Source organism: Microchirus variegatus, assembly GCF_963457635.1.
Source record: "Microchirus variegatus genome assembly, chromosome: 22".
NCBI classification, from domain to species: Eukaryota; Metazoa; Chordata; class Actinopteri; order Pleuronectiformes; family Soleidae; genus Microchirus; species Microchirus variegatus.
Genome location: NC_139823.1, coordinates 2,313,078 through 2,333,168, shown reverse-complemented (window position 1 = coordinate 2,333,168; position 20,091 = coordinate 2,313,078). Strand labels below are relative to the sequence as shown.

At 37.1% G+C, this 20,091-nt stretch overlaps 1 protein-coding gene across 1 annotated transcript; it reads right to left on the bottom strand.

The window, feature by feature from the left end:
- Window positions 1-1,518: 1,518 nt before the first annotated feature.
- Window positions 1,519-16,207, bottom strand: ankrd10b (ankyrin repeat domain 10b). Its single transcript, XM_083908624.1, has 5 exons — window positions 15,881-16,207; window positions 14,335-14,487; window positions 12,888-12,979; window positions 3,895-4,160; window positions 1,519-3,200 (listed from the first exon to the last, which is right to left on the bottom strand). The coding sequence occupies exons 1-5, from the start codon at window positions 16,076-16,078 to the stop codon at window positions 2,914-2,916; spliced, it is 996 nt and encodes a 331-aa protein (XP_083764750.1). The 5' UTR covers window positions 16,079-16,207; the 3' UTR covers window positions 1,519-2,913.
- Window positions 16,208-20,091: the final 3,884 nt, after the last annotated feature.

The following is a 20,091-nucleotide window of genomic DNA, read 5'->3' as shown; positions in this document are numbered from 1 at the left end:
ACAAATTTAGGTAATTTCTTTTAACTCAGTCCAAACTTCATACACTCATGGAAAAAGTTAGATTTACCTTTAACCCCATCAAAAGGTCTTTTGATCAAGTTTAAGCTTGACATTGATGTGTTGCGCTTTTTGTGAATCGCATTCAAAACCTTCTTGTGAATTCAAACATTTTCCCTCTCACTATAGATATTATATTTGGCTTTTTATGATCACAAACATAAGGACAACAATGCATTTTTCTTATGAATCTGATCCTATTATTTCCAACAAAAAAACCCACACATTTCCTGGTACTCAAGGTAGAACTGGAGCAGTTTTCATTTAGTAATCTTGCATTTACCATTTCACCAAATTGATTTATTCAAGATCTTTGCGATACCAAGGTGGATATATGTTAGGATGAGAGTATTAAGGCCAAAAAAATATCCATATTAATGGAATATCACTAATTCGCAGCGTAGAAGGCTGGTGGTTTATTTCATATAAATGAGCTCTGTACACGTGGAGTGGTCAACAATTGTATTAATAATAACCAAGCGACTTTGCAAACCTTTACAATACACAGACTCATGTGTAATGCATTGTATTTGCATTGTATTTAATGGAAAAAGGCACAGTTTAATATATACAGTTACAGCCTAATCAAATATCAAAAAGCTATACAAACAAAACCTACTTCTTAATCAAAATTACCAGTTACACACTGCCGTTTACAACAAAAATGGCCTTAAGGCAAATTTATGTATGTTTAGGTTTAAATGGAGAGGGAAAAAATGGGAAAGAGGACATGTCTGCTCGCTCCTTTAAGATTTACGATCTGTGGTAAAGAAGCATGGTGCTGAGGAGAGCATCGGTGTATAACTGCTCCACCTTCACAGTCCTCTGATGCTCCACCTGGCTGCCTGCAGTACAGTTGATCATCTCAGGTGAGTCACTGTAGATGTGTTGATGGTGGAGGATCTCTTCTGCTGCTGGGTCATGTCCAAATGGAAACTGTGGTTGATTGTGACAATTTGAGCAAAGATCCCCAATGAGTCTTTCATCTTTCACTAGAAATGAGACAAAGGGCACATAAATAATATATAATCATTGAGTAAGAGGCAGGAAAAACAAAGATTTGCTTGAACAAAAATAAAATCAGTGAGGTCCTCTTCTCTTAGCAAGTAGTACTGTAAGTACAAAAATGTTTGAACATGCTGAAATACCCTGCAGTCTTATGTAATACAAACACTGAGCTGAGACCTTGTTTTAAATAGGTCAGATCCTTATCTGAGATACAGTTAGCGCTGTGTGACACAGTGACTTAGTTCTTTAACCACCATGATATTTAACATACTGGGGAAATCTTCCGTCCAACCAAGTATGCAGCAGCGATTTCAATTATATATAGTGAGTGAAATTGATTTCACGTTCTGAAAATTCCGTAACAACTGGGTTTGACAGTTGAATGAGAATAGTTTAAGAGAACAAAAGACAGACCAGTGTGTCAGCTTTACAAAATGTATCAACATTTAATGATTTGACACAATGAAGTACAAAGCTAAACCTCGCCACCAGAGCACCGAATGCTCCAAACTGATCAACTATACACTCAAACCTGCCACGTAAAAGAAAAATAATCAGACACCAACTTTAACATGAAACAATGCTACAAAATGCAGAAACAAATTCCCTTAATCACTTCCTATAAAAGTTGAAATTAATGTACAGTAAATTAATGTTATAAGTATTCAGTATAACCCAAGAAATAAGGCTTTTGTTTTTTTTGCAACGTTTGGAAATCCATGCAAATTTTCGTTATTTGCAACTACTGATTGTAAAATGCCCAAATGCCAATTTCAAAAATCAGACTGGGTGTTATTTTAAAACATATATATTTGTGCAAGCTCTGCTAGTTCCTTAAAAAACACGCACACACATACACACAGTAAACATTCACCAAACTGGAGAATCAACTAAGCAAACAGCCGAAATGAATACAGGAAATAAGTTCCAAGTCTAGGAACCACTATGCTGAGAAACATGAGATCGAAAAACTACAAAAAAAAAAGCTACACAGTGAAGCATTTAGACTTTACAAGCTACATTCATGTTTGGATATGCTTTGGCATAAAGTAATTCATGAATACAAAACAGCATTAATGAATGCAAGATGGCAGTTAACATCATGGGACATGAGAGTGCGTAGGCACATATCTTTTATGTAAAGGTCTTCATTTAAACAACAAGTATATCTAAATAATCAAACTCAGCCTGAGGCAAAACAGATTAGAAAACCTTTCAATAATCAACAATGACATATTACATTTCATCTGTATATTAATGGTGAACATTTCTAGTCACCTCTCTTAACTATGGGGAATGTTTTCTAATCTGTTGCTTTTCATTTAACAGACAAGGGCAATGGCCGCATTTCCACCAGACCGATAATGTCACTCTTTTGCTGACACAATCATGAAATAGTGCACAATTTGAAAAAAACAACGACAAAGACTGAACGTGATGAATTCACTGTTAATCCAGCCCGGATCTTTTGCACAGGCAACGCAACTGTGTCAAGAGAATGTCAACATTTTTTGTAATGTCTAGGATGAGTCTAAAACTAAGAAAACATGAAGTATACAAATATATGTATAACTGGACGTAAGCTTTAAGTTTAACTGCAAAACAACATTTCAATACTTTTATCCATCACGGTATAATCGGGTACATGTAAGATTAGAAAATTCATCACACTCACTGCTATACAGCCACAGAGTGTGGCTTAGCATTAGCACCAAATCAAAAATAAATGTATTCCTTTACGCAAAAAATGCTAAGCAATACCAAAAAGACACTGCAAAAACAGTAACATCAGAATGTGCGCAACTATACACACACGCGCACGCACACACACAAACACACACATGCCCTCTACAGGTAGGCATAAGAGTTAGTGCAGCGACATGGAGTCTGCATTGACGCAGCGGTGATGACCTCCAGCTCTTTTGTGGCAGGGTTTGACCTGTTCTGTCCCCCCTGGTCTTCACACTCATCCATGGGCCCCGGCCCTTGAGGGGCAAACCCACTCAGCCCAAAAGCAAAGGATCCTGGCCCACCTGTGGTTACAGTCGCTGTCAACTCCATGCTCTCCATGCGGGTCTCTGCAGCACCACCCAGTGGCCCATGGCCATTCATGTACTGCGGTGGCATGCCCAGACCTACAAGAGAAAGAGGACAAAATAAAGCTCGGACTATTACTTTAAATACATTAATTTTCATGAAGCATGTGCAATAAACCAGTCTGCTGAATAGTACACCACAAGGGTAGGCTTTGAGTGCATCTACGCAGCTTTGCAGCTTACATTCAATGTCCAACAAATAAACTGTAGGACACTATACACCCTGGGCTATTTTAGTCAGCATGTAAGCATAAATTATTACTACATTTACTATTATCCTAACCTTTTACTTTGAGTTGTGTGTATATACTACATAGTCAAACTAAGAAATATGTGCTGTGTTTTAGAATACATATTCAGTAATTATTTTTTAGTATTTCAGTAGTCTTAGCTAATACATATGGGGTTGAGTGATATGGCCACAAACACCATCAAGATAAAGTTTAAGGTTTGGATCGGAAAGTTGAAGAAACCAGTTAATTGAGGTTTAAGAAAAAAGAAAAAAAAACATCTGAAACAAAGAAAGAACTCACAAAACATTCATAACAAACTCTGTGTCATGTCTAAAAGTTAATTATACTGAGATTGAAGACATGTATTTTGTGATACATATATTGCTCTAAGATTAAGACTGGGCAGCATGAAGATACTATACAAAATATTGCTTATTAAGAAGCCAGTTAAGACATTAAGTCCCAAAACTACAATGCAGAGATTCAGCTGCGTGACCTACCGTTAGGTCTAGCTTTCTTCACTGGGTTTACTTCCATGCCATCGAATGATCTCTTTCTGTTGGGCATGCCATTTAAGAAGCTGCGTCCCTGGATGGTGGGGTGAGTGTGGCCCCCGTTCTGGGTCATGCCATTCAGAAAAGCCCCGTTACGGGACTGAGTCATGTTTTGTTGGAAGTTCTGGGCATTAGAGAGAATCTCAGCGCACTCCCGGAATCCCTGGGCGTGGGCCAGGTCAGCAGCAGTCAGCCCACTGGCATTCCTCATGCTGCACAACGGGAAGAGTAAGTGTTAGAAACACACACTGTACGTTTGATTTACACAAATAAAACAACAAAATAAGACAACTCATACACACACACATACAGACTCACTGAGCACATATTCACACAGACAGACAAACAGATGTATAAAAATAGCCCTTCCTCACACCCTTTTCGTCATCTTCATGAGAAATGACGACTGATCCCTTTGGGATCATTTGGATCTTCCACAGACCTTAACTCTTGACTTTCCAAATGATGAGCCAATCATCACCTGCTGCAAAAGGCCATGATTAAGACATGACTGAAGTTGCTCATCCAGACCTGAAACGAGCCGACAAACTGGATAGGATGATAAAAGCTGAAGGAGATTGAGTTCTGATGATGTAAAGAGCTTGGGTAATGCAACAGTTTGGAGGACTTGGCATAGAAGTGAATGTCGCTGTCATCTCCCATGTCCACTGGTGATAACTGTTGAAGGATTTCTCTGATCCAGCACCAAAACAAACATTTGTCATGTGTGTAGTTTGGAGAGCAGGTGCGGGTGCTGGTGCTGTGCACATGAAAGAATGATGTAATACAGAAATAGTGAAAGGATTTCTATCACCGAAAGACAAAGTGACACAACAAAGCACTGTGAACTGAAGTTCAAGATCCAGAACTTCTTGATCCAAATGAGGCCAGGATGCAGTAGTCGTGTATCTTCAAGAACACCACATAACTTGTGGTTATTAAAGAGGATGAAAAAGAATCGACTGCTGACTTTGAACGTCAGAAATACAAACGTCTCCTCATCAAGTCTTCATCTCGTTGCAGGAAAAATGAACAAGACAATGAAAGAATAACAAGAGACAGTAGTGCTACTGTCAGAGGCGTCTGTCCAACCAGTCTTAACTCAAATAAGAAAGAGTTGGTGCACTTTCAGTTGTGTTGATCATGGCCAGTTGCAGCAGGAATAAGGCTATTTTCTTTTACGAGTGCAGTAATGAATGAACAAACAGTGCTGTGCCATATGTTTTCAATGATCACATGTACATGGCTCTTAAAGAACTGATTACACATTAATTCCTAATCATATCAATACAATTAAAAACACTATGCAACTATGAGCCCTTTAGTTATGTATTTTGTTACTGTGGTGCTTCAGTCAATACAGTGCAAGATACATTCTCTCCTTCTGCTGTGTAATGAAGCTCTTGAGAAGTATAATAATACACTTCACAATAGATGCCAGATTTTCCCTCCTCTCCATTGGCAAGTTACAAAACAAAACTGTGCTTGTTCTGTGCCTAAATGTCATCACGCTGCAAAATGAAAGCAGAACAAATAACCATGTCTTTGTCAAAGAACTAGGGCTCTTGGCTGACATCCAAGCTTGAATTTATAATTAAAAACTGTTCTATCAGTCAGTTATTTAATAATCAACTGTTAATAATAAGTAATGGCAATTTGTGGTGAAAGATGACATACTTGTTGAATAAAATCTGGGTAGGAACTAGAATATTAGACTCTGTTTATTCTACTCTCATTTTATTTTAAACCGCTAACTCCATGTACACTGTCAACCACATATTGAGACAGCATTTTGTTTGTTTGCCGTTTGCTCATTCATTTTGCTTTGAACTTGCTCTTGCTCTGCATTTTTCTCTAAACAAAAAAAGAAACATTTCAAGAACTGGTGCACATGAAAAAACATTTTATAAAGACTTGAAGATTCAAAAGGAAAACATAAAAGTAAAAATCACACATTAACTTGTTGCACATTACCCGTCCCCTTCAAAATTAACGCTTCCAAAGTTGTTTTCAAGATATAACATTTACACGAAAAACTAATTTGGGATAAGGTAGATGGGTTGGTCTCACTTTCAGGAATATAAATCCTGCTACTTCAATGCCACAATTTTAACCTATAGTCAGTTCAACAATTTAATATTAATAAACCCCAGTTTTCTCTATCTAAAAAAACTGTTCAATAAGCAGAGTGAGAGGCATAAAAAAAAACAATGTTGTTAGCAAAATCAAGTTTAAAGAATTTGCTGTATATAATTGGGTATGGTCAGCTGCATATGATATACTTCTCTATGTGAAATGCTACACAAAGTGTTTGTAGTACATGGTGATGTGTAGCCATGATTGCTGACCTCAGATCAAATACCACCAAAACTTTATCATATTCAGTTTTCCAACTGTTTAAAGTTATACACTGATGATGTTCACTAAGCCAACGCCTCCCCATTGTAGAATCCTATAGAAGGTTATTGCTATCATGTTGATTTGTAAGAGCCAAATCAAGCTTAAAAGGTCCATAAGTGGCTAAACCACCTCAAATAATCGACTTGTTTAAATTAAATGAATAATATTGCATTAACTTGTTTCTAGATCGCCCTATAGCTGCATAATTCACATTGTTCTCTGTAAATCCAAGTTTCTCCATTACCTTTATTTTATTCTGCATACGAAATTCTGACCATACTTTCACAACTTTTAATTTTTTGGGGGGTTTTAACTCTTAATATGCAACCTCCCCTTTATATTACAGAGAAAATAAAATTATTATCGTTAATAGTTATTCCTTCAGTGAGACCTGGCATCTACATCTCTGCACTGATCCAACAAAATGTGGATAACTAAGGATAACACTCATTAACCCAGATTAAGTATAGAAATTTAAAAAGGAAGCGTTAATTCTTTGTAAATGCCTGGTATGCTTTGCTTTTCCGTCCTAAGCACACATTATGTATCTTCTCTATCAACTATCATCTAACCTTCCAGAGGCAGCCTATTATCATGCTACATGTTGATATGGGACTCACGTGATTAAACCTGTCCATATAAAGGGCTCCTATGGTTAGTTCACAAAATCAAAAACAAATCATAAGATAAAAACAAAATAAAAGGCTAGATACAGGAATAATCATGGATAATAAGCAAAGCATGCAGGTCTAAAACTTCAAATTTGATTCATAAAAACCTAGCATTAAAACCAATCACCGCAAGAAATACCTCAACAGTTTGCCAGTGTGTAGATAGGAAGCGATAGTGAGAACACTCAATGCCACAACAGTGCGGCTATCCCAGGGAACGGGGCAGACTCAGCAGTGTCTATTCTCCCCCTTTCTAGGATTACTTGAAAAAACCAAGTCATTTCCAATTCAATGGCTGCAAAACATTAAGACGTACGGTTCTGGTTCTGTTAACAGTATAGAAAACTTTCTTTGTCACGTATTGTCACTTTCATGAAGGAAAAGGTGACAAAGATTAGATGTCAAAACAGTCTATGATACTGTATAGGGTTAATACTGTGACATACAAAATAAAACATTTCTGTGTATCAATAAAAAAATACTTGGCACAGTGAAATGACAGTGAATAACCATTGCAACAGGATGAGTTAGCATTAAACAGTTGATAGTTCAGTACATGAGGCTATGCAGAATCTAAACCATGTCACTCAGCTGCTCTAAGCCTCTGTCAGTGCACTACTCTCTTCACCGGCAGCCTGTAAACACTGTCCTACCTGCTGCTGACTTTCTAATGGAACACCTCAACGCTTTGAGTCTCATGACAAAAAAGTATATTTGAGTTTTTTCAATATTTTGGCTCTTTATTATCTTGACAGTGACAGTTTAGAGGGGTCTAGATTACATTTTGCATTGACCCATTTGCAAGACATCAAGATTTATCTCAACTTTGTTTAAACATCATATTCAAAAATGTTTATAAATATATTAAATATTAAAATGTTAATATTTGACTCACACAAGGTGATGTTGAGCTTGTGGTCCGTTTGTTGTAGAACATTATCCGCATCGTGTTTATGTTTGACCTGAGAACCAGAATTAACGATTTCAACATCTGAATGTTTTCTGACAAGGATTAATTGAAGTGATAAGAGGAAGTGGGCAAATGTGACAGGTTTCTTTATTAAGCACAATACTTTTTCAGTCTGAGGCAACAAAATAAATTGCTATGCTGTATTCTCGTTTCAGAAGCTGTACTCCCTATCTAACAGGACAACTTGATGATAAGGACAGGTTCATCTTGCCTTACTGAGCAACATTAATCCATGTGTCCAGCACCAGGGCTCAGCAGAGGAGGGTTTTCAAGAAAGTGAGTGAATAAAGTTGGTTGGAACACAGGAATGGGGGAGAGTAGTTCAAGTAGTCCAAAAGTGGTTTCAAGCATCTGATCTCAACAAGCCCTCAGTTGGCATATAATGAATCCTCTGTGGTGTATCCTTTTATGTTTTCTTCAGTGTCAGCTGCTTGGCCAACAGAGTGTGTTGTAGCAGATGGTGCAAGGCGGTTGACTAGCAACTGTTCCATCTAATAAATCAGATAATAATATACTTTGTGGGATTTTTCCTAACTTAACTTTTTCCCTTTCTTCGGCTTACGGATAGAAACAGAAGTGTCCTGGTGACATGGTGTCTTCAATGAATTTCCAAGGATACAGAAGAAAGTAGGAGGCATTAGGCGACAGAGAGAACAGTAGAATCTATGAGAGGGCCGTATCATCAAGAGTCAACAAGCTGAGACATTGACTGAGAGAAATCCCAGCTAAGAATATCTTAGATATCATCAAGGCCTCAACGTGACACATGCTTCGGCTATCTCTTACTACTGTTTAAAGAATGTATTTCTTTAAACCTATAAATAACTGCAGAAAGTCCAGGTTTATTTGCAGTAGAATCCACTTCTGAAACTTCACATTTCTGCCAAAATCCGATCCATTGCAGGCGTCTCACTTTGCTGACACAATGATGTTGTGCTTCTTCACTTGCTTTCATCAGACTTGAAGTAAAAGAATTCACTCCCCGAGAAGAGTGCAGGAACGTAGCCGTAGTTTGTGACACGAGATTCAAACACTTCAGGTTTAGTCGTCACTGTGTGAACTAATTTAGCACTGTCACTTGTTTATGTTTATATTAAGTTACACAGTACATTTATTAATAATGTGATTAAATGTGATATTGCTATCCCACAAATGCACTGTAGAGCAGACATCTGTTTTTGTTATGAAGGTTGTAATATTTTGGTTTGAAATCATTTGCTGTGGCAGGCCATATATAATGTAGATAAGAGTTGAATGGATGGCACTATTTAACACAGACATTAAGCTCCACTTTAAGATTTAAACTGCAAATTGCAGTATATTTTCTGAAAGAGTGGAAAGAAAGAAAAACTGTCAGTGAATTTGTATTTTGGTCAGTGAGTCAGCCACAGTAAAAGCCAGATACACATTAGCGAGTAAAGAAATGATTTGCCAGGAGGGGACGTAATTTCAGTTAATATGTTGCAACAGTTTTATTGACAACAGTTCTTTTTCCAGATTTTTGCTGAGGACAGCAGGACATACTTTTTTTTTTTAGATGTATATTATATTACAACCGGGAGCTGGAAACTGTCAAGAGATGACAAAAAACAGAAAAAAATAGGCCTTGGAAAGAAATGGAAAGCATGTAGGTTTGGTCTTAAGTGTTCATGTCAACTTGAAAAGAGACAGAAGTTGTACACAGAGGGACACAAGTGGACTTGCTTGAGTTTAAACTCAATCAAGGAGCTTCCAAGAAAGTAAAGTCCTCCATCTAAGTCGACCTCCTGAAGTGCCTAAGATGTTTCAGACAAAAAAAAGACACTACAAATAATAAAGATACTGGCTTAAACCTGGAATGACTCACCAGAAAAAAAATATATAGGCAAAACTATAATTGTAATTTATTATGTATATAACTGCTCTATCCTTGTTAATGTTTGAGTACCTAGTGAATTTCATCCATCCTTATGATATTTTTTTGGAATAAACGTGTATTTAATGTTAAACCAGTTATAGAATATTAACTCTCTTAATTATAGAACATTTATTTCATTTTGATTTCATTAACAAAAGTACAAAGAATATCTCCTCTCAAGTGACTTTAGGTTTTAGTTATGTTTTTATTTGTAGCTTTTTTTTAATGTTTTAGCTTATAAATAGGATTCTAAATATGAACACATGGAATTAACATTAGTAGCAGACATTTGGGTATTTTTTGTCATGAGCCTCACTCCCACTTGTGTGCCTTAGCTTCAATCCCAGTTGTGCCCCACTACCTTTCTGTGTCATAACTTAAAAAAAAGTGTTACTTGATAATAAGCTAAAAACTTAAAGTATCTGTAATCTGCAGGGGGGGAAACATCACATATCATTTATATCATAAACATCACTCAGTAACTGATAACCAAATGCACATTACATGATTTAATCAAGATATTTAACACGTCTTTAAAAACATTTCTGCACAAATATTGCATTCATTTGAAACAACCAAAGCAACCAGGGGCTTAATAAGATGTGGAAAATTAAATTAAAATAACTCTCTCTCGGCTCAAAATCTAAATTGACTAAATTAGCCAGTGGATCAACCTTAATCCAGAACATTTTTAATCACTTAATTTTATTTAGTTAATGTGGGGCGTGCGGTCTCTTCAACTACGAGGAAGAGACTACACCTTTGTAAAAAGGTGTGCTGGCACCGTTCACATTTCTGTAAACCAGAGGTAACCTGAGGCCAACAGTTAAGTATACTACTGTCAGATTTTATTTATTATTGTCAAATACAAATGCATTTGCTCTCATGCTGACATGTGCCACCTATTATCTAAAACTCAATGCCATATTTAAGTACAGCATATTTTTTGTCAGTGAAAATATTTGAGGCAAATATAATAGGCGTAAAACAATATATAACACAGTCAAACATAGACAGTATTCAAATAACTACTTTATGACTAAAGTGTAAAAAAAACAAAGTGAATCTGTAAAACCCTTGGTTGCTTGGGTTTCTCTTATGAGTTCTGAAAATTTAAGTCATAAATCTTGTTGCAAAAAATGAAAAATGCAAATTAAGCTTTAATAGTTAAGCTGAGTAGAAGTTGGTCCATTTATCATCTGAAATAGCATGTCTCACATTAAAATGTGCAGCATATTTTATCGTCTTTAAGGCAGAGTAATTCATTTAAAATGATTAATGACGTAATATAAGAAGCACAAAATACAGTTTAATGTTAAAACGTTTACATAAATGGTAAATTTCAAAACGTACAACAATTTAAATGACTTGCATGACATTTGGGAAATTATAACTAGTCAAGTCAATTTTATTTATGTAGCCAAACAAACTAAGATAATTTGCCTCAATTTGCAACAGTTACACAATTGTATAATTATTTTACTTCCCTATATCTACATGTAGGAAACAGGAAAGATGGGTTACACCTGTGTTCATGCCTCAGTTACACTAACAATAACTTCTAACTGCAAAGGTGTGGCTGTGCCATTATAACTGAGGCAGATGCATTATTGAAATACTCTAAAAGAATAAAAAGTATAAAAGCAGGGTGGACTACATTCATGATAACATTTATAATCTTGTAGACACCATTTAGTTGTTTGTATCTTGTGTACTTTATACAAGAACAAAATAAGTTTAGGATTACCACAGTCAAACTAGCATTAACAAAACTACAAAATCTAATCTTATAGAAAGTAAAGTATGTAACAATTTTTGAGCTATATTATTTCATTAAATGCAACAGAAATATGATTAAGCCCTTCAAATAGTAAAATGGTTCTGATAAAAGAGACTGTGTGCATTTGGTCATCTGGTCAGGCAGTGTATTTAAGACACTAACCAAAACAAATGTTAATAAAAAAAAAACACACTGTAAATTTAACAGGGGTCATGCAATATGGTCTACTAGACTAAAAACAGTTCATCAGATTGTACATTAAGTTGTCCTCATGTCTGAGTAATAATGGTGCTGGATTTATTGATGCTAGTTAAGATCCAACGAGCTGCTCTGAGTTAATGATTGAGATTTATTATAAAACAGGGCCGTCTCCTTCCCCACAGAACGGTAATAAACTAAATTTGTTTGATCACAGTCATTAAATTAACTTGTGAATCATGTTCTGTGAACTCAGTATGTCTGTAATTAACATTATTACACACAGAGGGCAACTTAATGTGAATTGTTGTAGCAACAATTTCAAGGATTAACAAAATGTGTCACATTTTCAAGAGAGCACCATCTTTTACATTCTAACGCCACATTTCATTATCAAACTTTTGTGAGCTTAACTGACCGAACAATCAGTGCTGACTGTCTTTAAACAACAGGCCTGAGCAAAAACTGTCACAATCTAAAGAAAATGTTTTTCCTTTCAATAAGAGCTTAAATGTGTCATGGATTTGATGTTCTACCATTTACTAGAGTAATAAGCAGGATAACATGGCGTGTATTATATTAATGCTTAATGAACGGATTCGGTTTTGTATATTTTGTATAAACATGTGTAATGTATGCTCAGTGTTCAACCATATGACCAGGAATGTTCATAATAATGTATAACATACAGCTTAAATTCATAAAAGATTCATTTACCACATATTCAAGCAGCCCCCTTCTGACTGGCTACATGCGAGACAGCCATCGTATCAAACATGTAATGTTGAAAATTACTGAGAAGTTTATACGTGTTGAACATTAATATGTTTTCTCAGTCTCGCAAAATTAATTCATAGATAGTCAAACTTTCTTAAACAACTGTTTTGAAGGTGCATCTAAACTTCATCACTTGTCTTGTCTGATTTGACTTTGATGGTGCTCTCTTGTAAAGGTGTAACTCGGTAGTTGGATAGTACAGAGGATAGAAACAAATGTGGAAGCAGGACTCTTCACAGGACTTACTCAGCTTTCGCTCCCTGAATCAAGAGAGCGTTGATGCACTCTAGACTGCCCGCACGAGCAGCCTTGTGGATGGGCGTCTCGCCCACATAATCCTGAGTGATAACAAAAGCTGGAGTTACACACGGGAGACCCATGACTATGTTGTGTACAAAAACACTATGAGGAGCAAAAACACTCCTCTCTTTCATGTACTAAGTAAAGATATTGTTCCGTTTTTTTATTATTATTCTCCTCTTACTGACGGTTACATTTCAAAGGTTGGAAAAATAAGACTCCGTGAGCAATAACAGGGTGTAACTCTGGAAGGCAGAGCCTGAACTTTTCACACAGTCTTCACCACCACACACACATGCACACACATTTATAGTTACACATTACTCAGAGTGGAAATAAAAGCACACAATGCTATCTCTAACCACTTTACAGTATGGGTGGTGCTCACATACTAAACACTATCGTCCTGTTACAACAGCCAGATCAAAATATTATAAATCCATGAGAGAAATCTTACAATTTTCCCAAGTGTTTTAACATATTCATAGCAAATACAAAGCCAACCGTTGGTAATGTGTTCCATGATGATGACAAAATGTTATGTCAGTGTGACCTACTAATCCAATTTCTCTCTGCAGTAAAGCACAACATAAAATATAGCCCTGTCTCACAGTCTCTGGATATAATATGAAGAAGCAAGGACATAATGAGTAAAAATCCAATCACTGACACACATTATCAGAATATAGGTCAAGTGTGCCAAGAGGGCTAAGCAATTAAAATACACAATTGTGACCCTGACTCAGAAAGCTTCTTCTTAATGGGCTCAGCGTGAGCTTAACCTCTCACGCAATTCTGCCAGTGTATATCTGAAGTTTGGCTCCTTTTTGATAGAAAAGCAATTACAGCTGAAACAGTTACCCGAATAATAAATGAATCATCAACTATTTTGTTAATCGATGAATAGGTTTGAAGCTTTTTTCATGATTAAAACAAGATTTCTGATTGTTTCAGGTTCTTAAATTGTGACTATTATCTGGTTTCTTTGCTCCATATAACAAATAAATTATTCAAAACTGAATAATTTTAGTTTGTGGAAAAAACAAGACATTCGAGAACATGATAATTTCCAGGTTTCCACTGATCAACATTTTTCAGCATTCTCTGACATGTTATGGACCAAACGATTACGATTACTCAATTAATCGTGAAACTAATCGATAGATCAATCGATTACGTAAATAATCGTTAATCGCAGCTCTCAAACCAATTCTTTGTAAACATGTTGAATATAATAGATGGCATACTTTGTGAAACAATGTTTGCATAAGTCTCTCTAGGAAATGTCAACAGGGATAACTCTTGTGAACTTCACAAAATTAATTAAATAAAAAATGAACTAATATTTTCTGTGGTATACAAAAACGTGTTGAGTGTGTATCAGGTGCCATACCTGTCTGTTAATATCTGCACCAGCTTGGAGCAGCCATAACAAACACTCAGGGTGGCCCCCAAATGCAGCAATGTGAGTGGGCGTCTGTGCAAACCTGGAGGTCACAGCGTTCACACCTGAGCCCACCTGAACCAGATGCAACACACACTCCAACTGTGTGCACACAAAGAGAAGTTCAATTAAATCTCAATTCAAACTTTATTAGTGACACATCTAGTGAGAGGTCCATAGCACCAACAAAACATGACACAATGATAAGAAAATAAAAATAGAATAAAAATACATATACACATGTACACACACAGAGTTCCAAAATTCCATACTTTTCCAGACTCAAATTCACAGACTTCTCAGGGGATTTTTCAGGCAATATTAATCATCTGAATATCAATTGTGAGATGCTTATTGTGTCAATAAATGTTGTTAAAATCCTTCAGCCGACAATCGGTGGCTGGCGCTAAGACAAGAGAATCGCAGTCAGTAACAGTAACCATGGTAACGCGACACCATTCTACAGCAGCTTGATTAGTTTCATAGCATCTACAGGTAGACTATGTTGCGTTAGTAACTTGTTTTGATTTGTATATATTAATATATTTAATTTTAGAAAGTGAGATAATAGTCTGGAAACAACACAAACATTTTTCCATACCCCCCCTTTTTTTCAAACTTATCCAGACCTGGAAATTACTCTAATTGAATTCCATACTTTTCTATGCTGCGTAGAAACCCTGACATATCCATACACACCCCACACACAAATACATTCCACAGATATCTATAGTATATATTATACTATACAGATTCCTCATTACAGCAGAGCAGAATAGACAGTCAGACACATGACGACACACATGCAGTGATTTACTAATTTTAAGCTGTGTTGGCAGATGCGGGGCAGGTAAGGACAAGTATAATCCAGAGACTAATCACTCTGAGGCAAAAATGAAATACTATACTCAGCCTCTCATTTTGCTCGTACACGCAGTTTGTATGAATGTGCGCGCGCACTCGCACACATGTTAACACTTTCATTTTGATTATCACCATCATCTACCCAGGTGTATTAATTAAGCAGAGCTACATCCTCTGTGTGAATGATAATAAACACCAATAACAGTTTGTCATAACGTGTCATTGGCGTTTTACCCTAACTATGGAAGTTGCGGGCTGTTTTCATGTAAAATTCAAATAACTACAGAGTACATTTAATATAAATTACAGGTCGAGCACGCGCTGGCTTCAAGCAAAGGTCCGCTGCATTTTCTTTGTCCTGGTTTTGTCGAAAGGCAATGGACTTAATGCTTTCCCGCCCAAACGCTTTTAGCTGACAAAACATTACACATACGCGTAAAATATATCAAGCACAACCGCAATTTGTTTTGGTTTTCTTTCATATTATTGTAGCACGAGAGCTAACGTCGTGTAGAGTATAGTGCGCTCCGCCAAATGTAAACATCAGGAAATGGCCGAGACCCGCGTTCACGCTGACGCTCAGCCTGGAAACCAAACTAACGGGGGGGGGGGACTCGAGCTGGCGGCCTACCTTCCCGAAGTGAGAGGCCCAGTGTATGGGCGTCCAGCCGTAGAATGTGTCCTCCACAGCGAGGTCCGCCGGGCTTGAGGAGCACTGGAGCAGGGAACACAAGGCACCGATGTCTCCATCCCGACATGCCCGGTGAAGAGGAAAGCGGCTGCTTAAGACCTCCTCACTCGAGAATCCCGACTCTATTCCCACCGACATTGTGGCAAGACGGAGCAAAAAAAATATATCACTGATGATAAACACGGTATAAAAAATAGAGGAGCTTTTGTTTGATTCCGGTCCGATGGAAATGAGAGTCGTGGGGTTCCCGTATCAAGACATTCGCTGCCCGGCTGCTCGTTGGAGTGCAGACTGACTTTCTGCCTGACAACACAGGAGCGACCAGACCATCTCTCTCCTCCTTCTTTTAGCAGGCGCGCCAACAAAGAAGAAAAGTGCATATCGCCACCTACTGCATGGAAGTGTGTATGACTATTGAAACTGTGTAGCTTGGCCGCCTAGTGGGCTCTGGTAGGTACTGTAGGTGGGTATATTAATATTCTGTATACGGTTTTCAAGGGTTTTCTAAACATCCAATAGCCTTCTAACACGATTAGCAAACACAATGTACCATTAGAACACTGGAGAGATGGTTGCTGGAAATGGGCCTCTATACACCTATGTACATATTCCATTAAAAAAAACCAGACGTTTGAAGCTAGAATAGTCGTTTACCACATTAAAAATGTAAAGAGTGTATTTCTGTTTCATTTAATGTTATATTAATTGAAAATAAGGAAATTTTTGCAACTTTTGAATGGCAGTGTATATATATATTTTGTATATATATATTTTTAAATTCATCTTTATCTTGATCTATGATCTATATCATTGGCTCTCAAAGTGCGGCCCGCGGCCCAATGGAGGCCCGCAGAAACATTTCTGGCGGCCCGCAATGAATTACGGTTGATAGCTTTAATCCAGGAGCTACTAAGCTTGTTAAATGTTTATTGGACATTACTGGATACAGACCAATATGTGTAAACTGTAGAACTGCAATCTGGTCATTAAAATGATAACAAATGGGATTTCTTTCTGGGTTTTTTTCCCTTTTTTCCCCTTTGGCGGCCCTCAGTCCAATGTTGGGTTAATAAATTGGCCCTCAGGTATCAAAACTTTGAGAACCCCTGATCTATATGATTTAATTGCTGGCATTTTAAGATTTAAATTACTACTTGTATTTTAACATTAGGACATTAATAAAATACAAACACACAAGTCCCACACAAAGAGGTGTGTCCTGCATATTGCTTAAAAAAAAATAAAAAATCTTAAGTAATGTTTTGGTAATGATGCCACTGATTATATTAACTGAAATATTAACAGACCATAAATGTCTTATGCTATGATTTTTCTCTACCACAAGATGGGAGTATATGACAAGAGCTGTACAAACACCAGCAGAGCTCTGATATATGGATGTGACCAGATGGTGTCACCACAGTTTCTGTCCTATTTCTTGTCTGATGTGAATCCTATCATATTATTTTTCAGAGGATTTCCTTTTTGAATACAAATAAGCCTTGTGAATGAAAATTGGCTATTTTCAAAATAGCAAACAGTGAGGGTATATGTATATATATATATGTGCTGAATTGTTATTTCCTGTACACTGACTGGAGGGTGATACTGACCACAGTTTGTCACACGCAGAGTTGATTTCCCTCTGGAGCGATAAGAAACCAGTTACGGGTCAGTAACAATCCACATCATTTAATTACAAACCACTTGGGGTCAGTTCAGTAGCTGTCTCACATTTATACTGAACACAGGGGTAGCAACAATTATCTTATCAGTCAATCTTTAATAATATCTTGTACATTGTTCATTTGCATTTGTCTGTGAACATAATTTTAAAAAGTAGATTAGTACATTTCGATGAATGTTTCCACACTTGTATGTTATGGCTTCAAGATTTTAGTTTGGGATCCATGCACAGAAACGGAGAAGCCGTGTACACTCTGTGACGACCTTCAGTGACAAATCAGTGTCTGAATCTTTATAATAATGGAATAAAATGTTTCAGTATTTACCCCTGAAATGCTATGGAGATGAATAATATAACAGCGTGAAAGCATAAATTCCCAAATACTTCTTATAGCTTGAAGAACAGAAACTGCAGCTGCTGTTTTACCTTAAAAAGTATCGGAGGTTCTGTTTATCAGCGTTATCTGCAATCCAGAGTTTTACAACGGCATTTTCAGTTTAATTTGTAACATATTAATTTGAAGGCTCACATTTGTGTTGTGTCCTGTTTTGAAAGGCTCTCTCTCAGCATTTTATTTCAATTTCTTCTGCAAAGCTAAAATAAAACTAGCCAGTATTTACTATATTATTAGTGAAGCAGCTAAATGTTGCAGTTAACTCAAAAACATTCAGTTGTGCATGTTCTACTGTCCCGTTAAATTTAGATTCATGTCAGACTTCTTTCAATTTTGGTTTAAAAACAGCAATTATCGATACTATCAAATCACCCTGAGGTATCACACTATGCAGAGACAGTGTTGGAGAGCCTTTTAAGTCCTGCTCCATCTATCAGCTATCATCCCCCTGTTAAGGGAAAGTCTTTGGAGTGAATGGAATGTTAATGAACCTCAGAGGTGCGTCATTCTAATATCACCGTGATGATGTCACGCTCCATTTCCCCGGCAAACCATCGAGGCTGCTGCAGCAATCACCTCTTTACCCAGTTTTCCCAAAGTAATTTCCTTCACCTCTCTTAAACATCTGAGATCTGGGTCAGTGTTTATGGATACGGGCACTTATTAGTATGACCAAGACACAATGGTATGCAAAAAATCATCTGAGCAGGGGGGGATGCCAGTTCACAAGGGCAAGTGCACCACTCCCCTTTTCCACTGCTGTTCCTACTCCTTATCATGTAGAAGACTGTGTGTGTGTGTGTGTGTGTGTGTGTGTGTGTGTGTGTGTGTGTGTGTGTGTGTGTGTGTGTGTGTGTGTGTGTGTGTATCACACGTAAACCTTTTATGTTCTTTCATATCTGGCGATGGTGATGTGATATATATGCACACGTACCTTCTCAAAGCTCACAGGCTCTGGCTGCTGTTTATCACACGCTGACACGTTGTTGTTTCTTGTATGCCCGTGTTGGACGGTCTGACTTTTTCTTTCATCAAAGTGAAAGATGGAAAAACATCAAGGACTTAACACAGGGTTAAACACAGAAACATAAACACATCTGAGGCACAACATTTAATAGCAGTTATGAGCTGTGTGTGCAGAGATGTGTTTGCCTAGTTTATAGTATCATGATAAACTTTTGCATTGAAGAAAAACACAACTTGATGTTTGCTTTTATTGAAATATTGCCCTTCCTGGTGCCTTCATCCCCTATTGCACAGTTGGGGATTTAAGTGTTTTTTTTACGCAGCTGATTAAATAACACACACGTCACCAAAGGCAATTTGTTTATGGTACATCAGTGAAACATTATACAACTCTTTTTGCGGTCAAGGAAGTATAGACACTTTGCCACGATACTACTCTTTATAGAAGAGCAAAGTGCTAAGTTATGTAAAGACAAGTTATTTAATCCTCATGGGTGAATTATAATCAGTTCTGGTGAGTTATACAGTATGGATTTTTCTTTTCTTTTCCGCATGTTTCACTCTAGTGTGAATTTATGGAGCCGTTACCAGCTCCTCTGTCTTCAGCTGACCTTGACTTCACATCTGCACAGGAATGTCCTATTAGTTTCAGTCTGTTTGAGCAGATCAGACCTACTGACCCCAATGGTGGAGTGATGGAGTTTTCACTGACATACTAATTCAACAATTTACATCATTGAAAACCCCCTGAAAAAAAAGACACTTTTCACTGTACACGCCTTTATAGGTGTGTTGTCTCAAAAGAGAGAACTATTCATTGGAATGTTTTTTCTTTATTTTCATGACTATATACATTGTAGAGTCTCACTGAAGGCATCACAACTATGAGTGAACACATATGGAATTATGTAGTAAACAAAACACTGTGAAATAGCTCGAAATGTGTTTCATATTTTAGATTCCTCAAAGTTACCACCCTTTGATTTGATTACTGCTTTGCACACTCTTGGTATTCTCTGGATGAGCTTCATGAGGTAGTGATCTGAAAGGTTTTCCAACAGACTTGAACGAGTTCCCAGAGATGCCTTCACTGTGCAGTGAGTC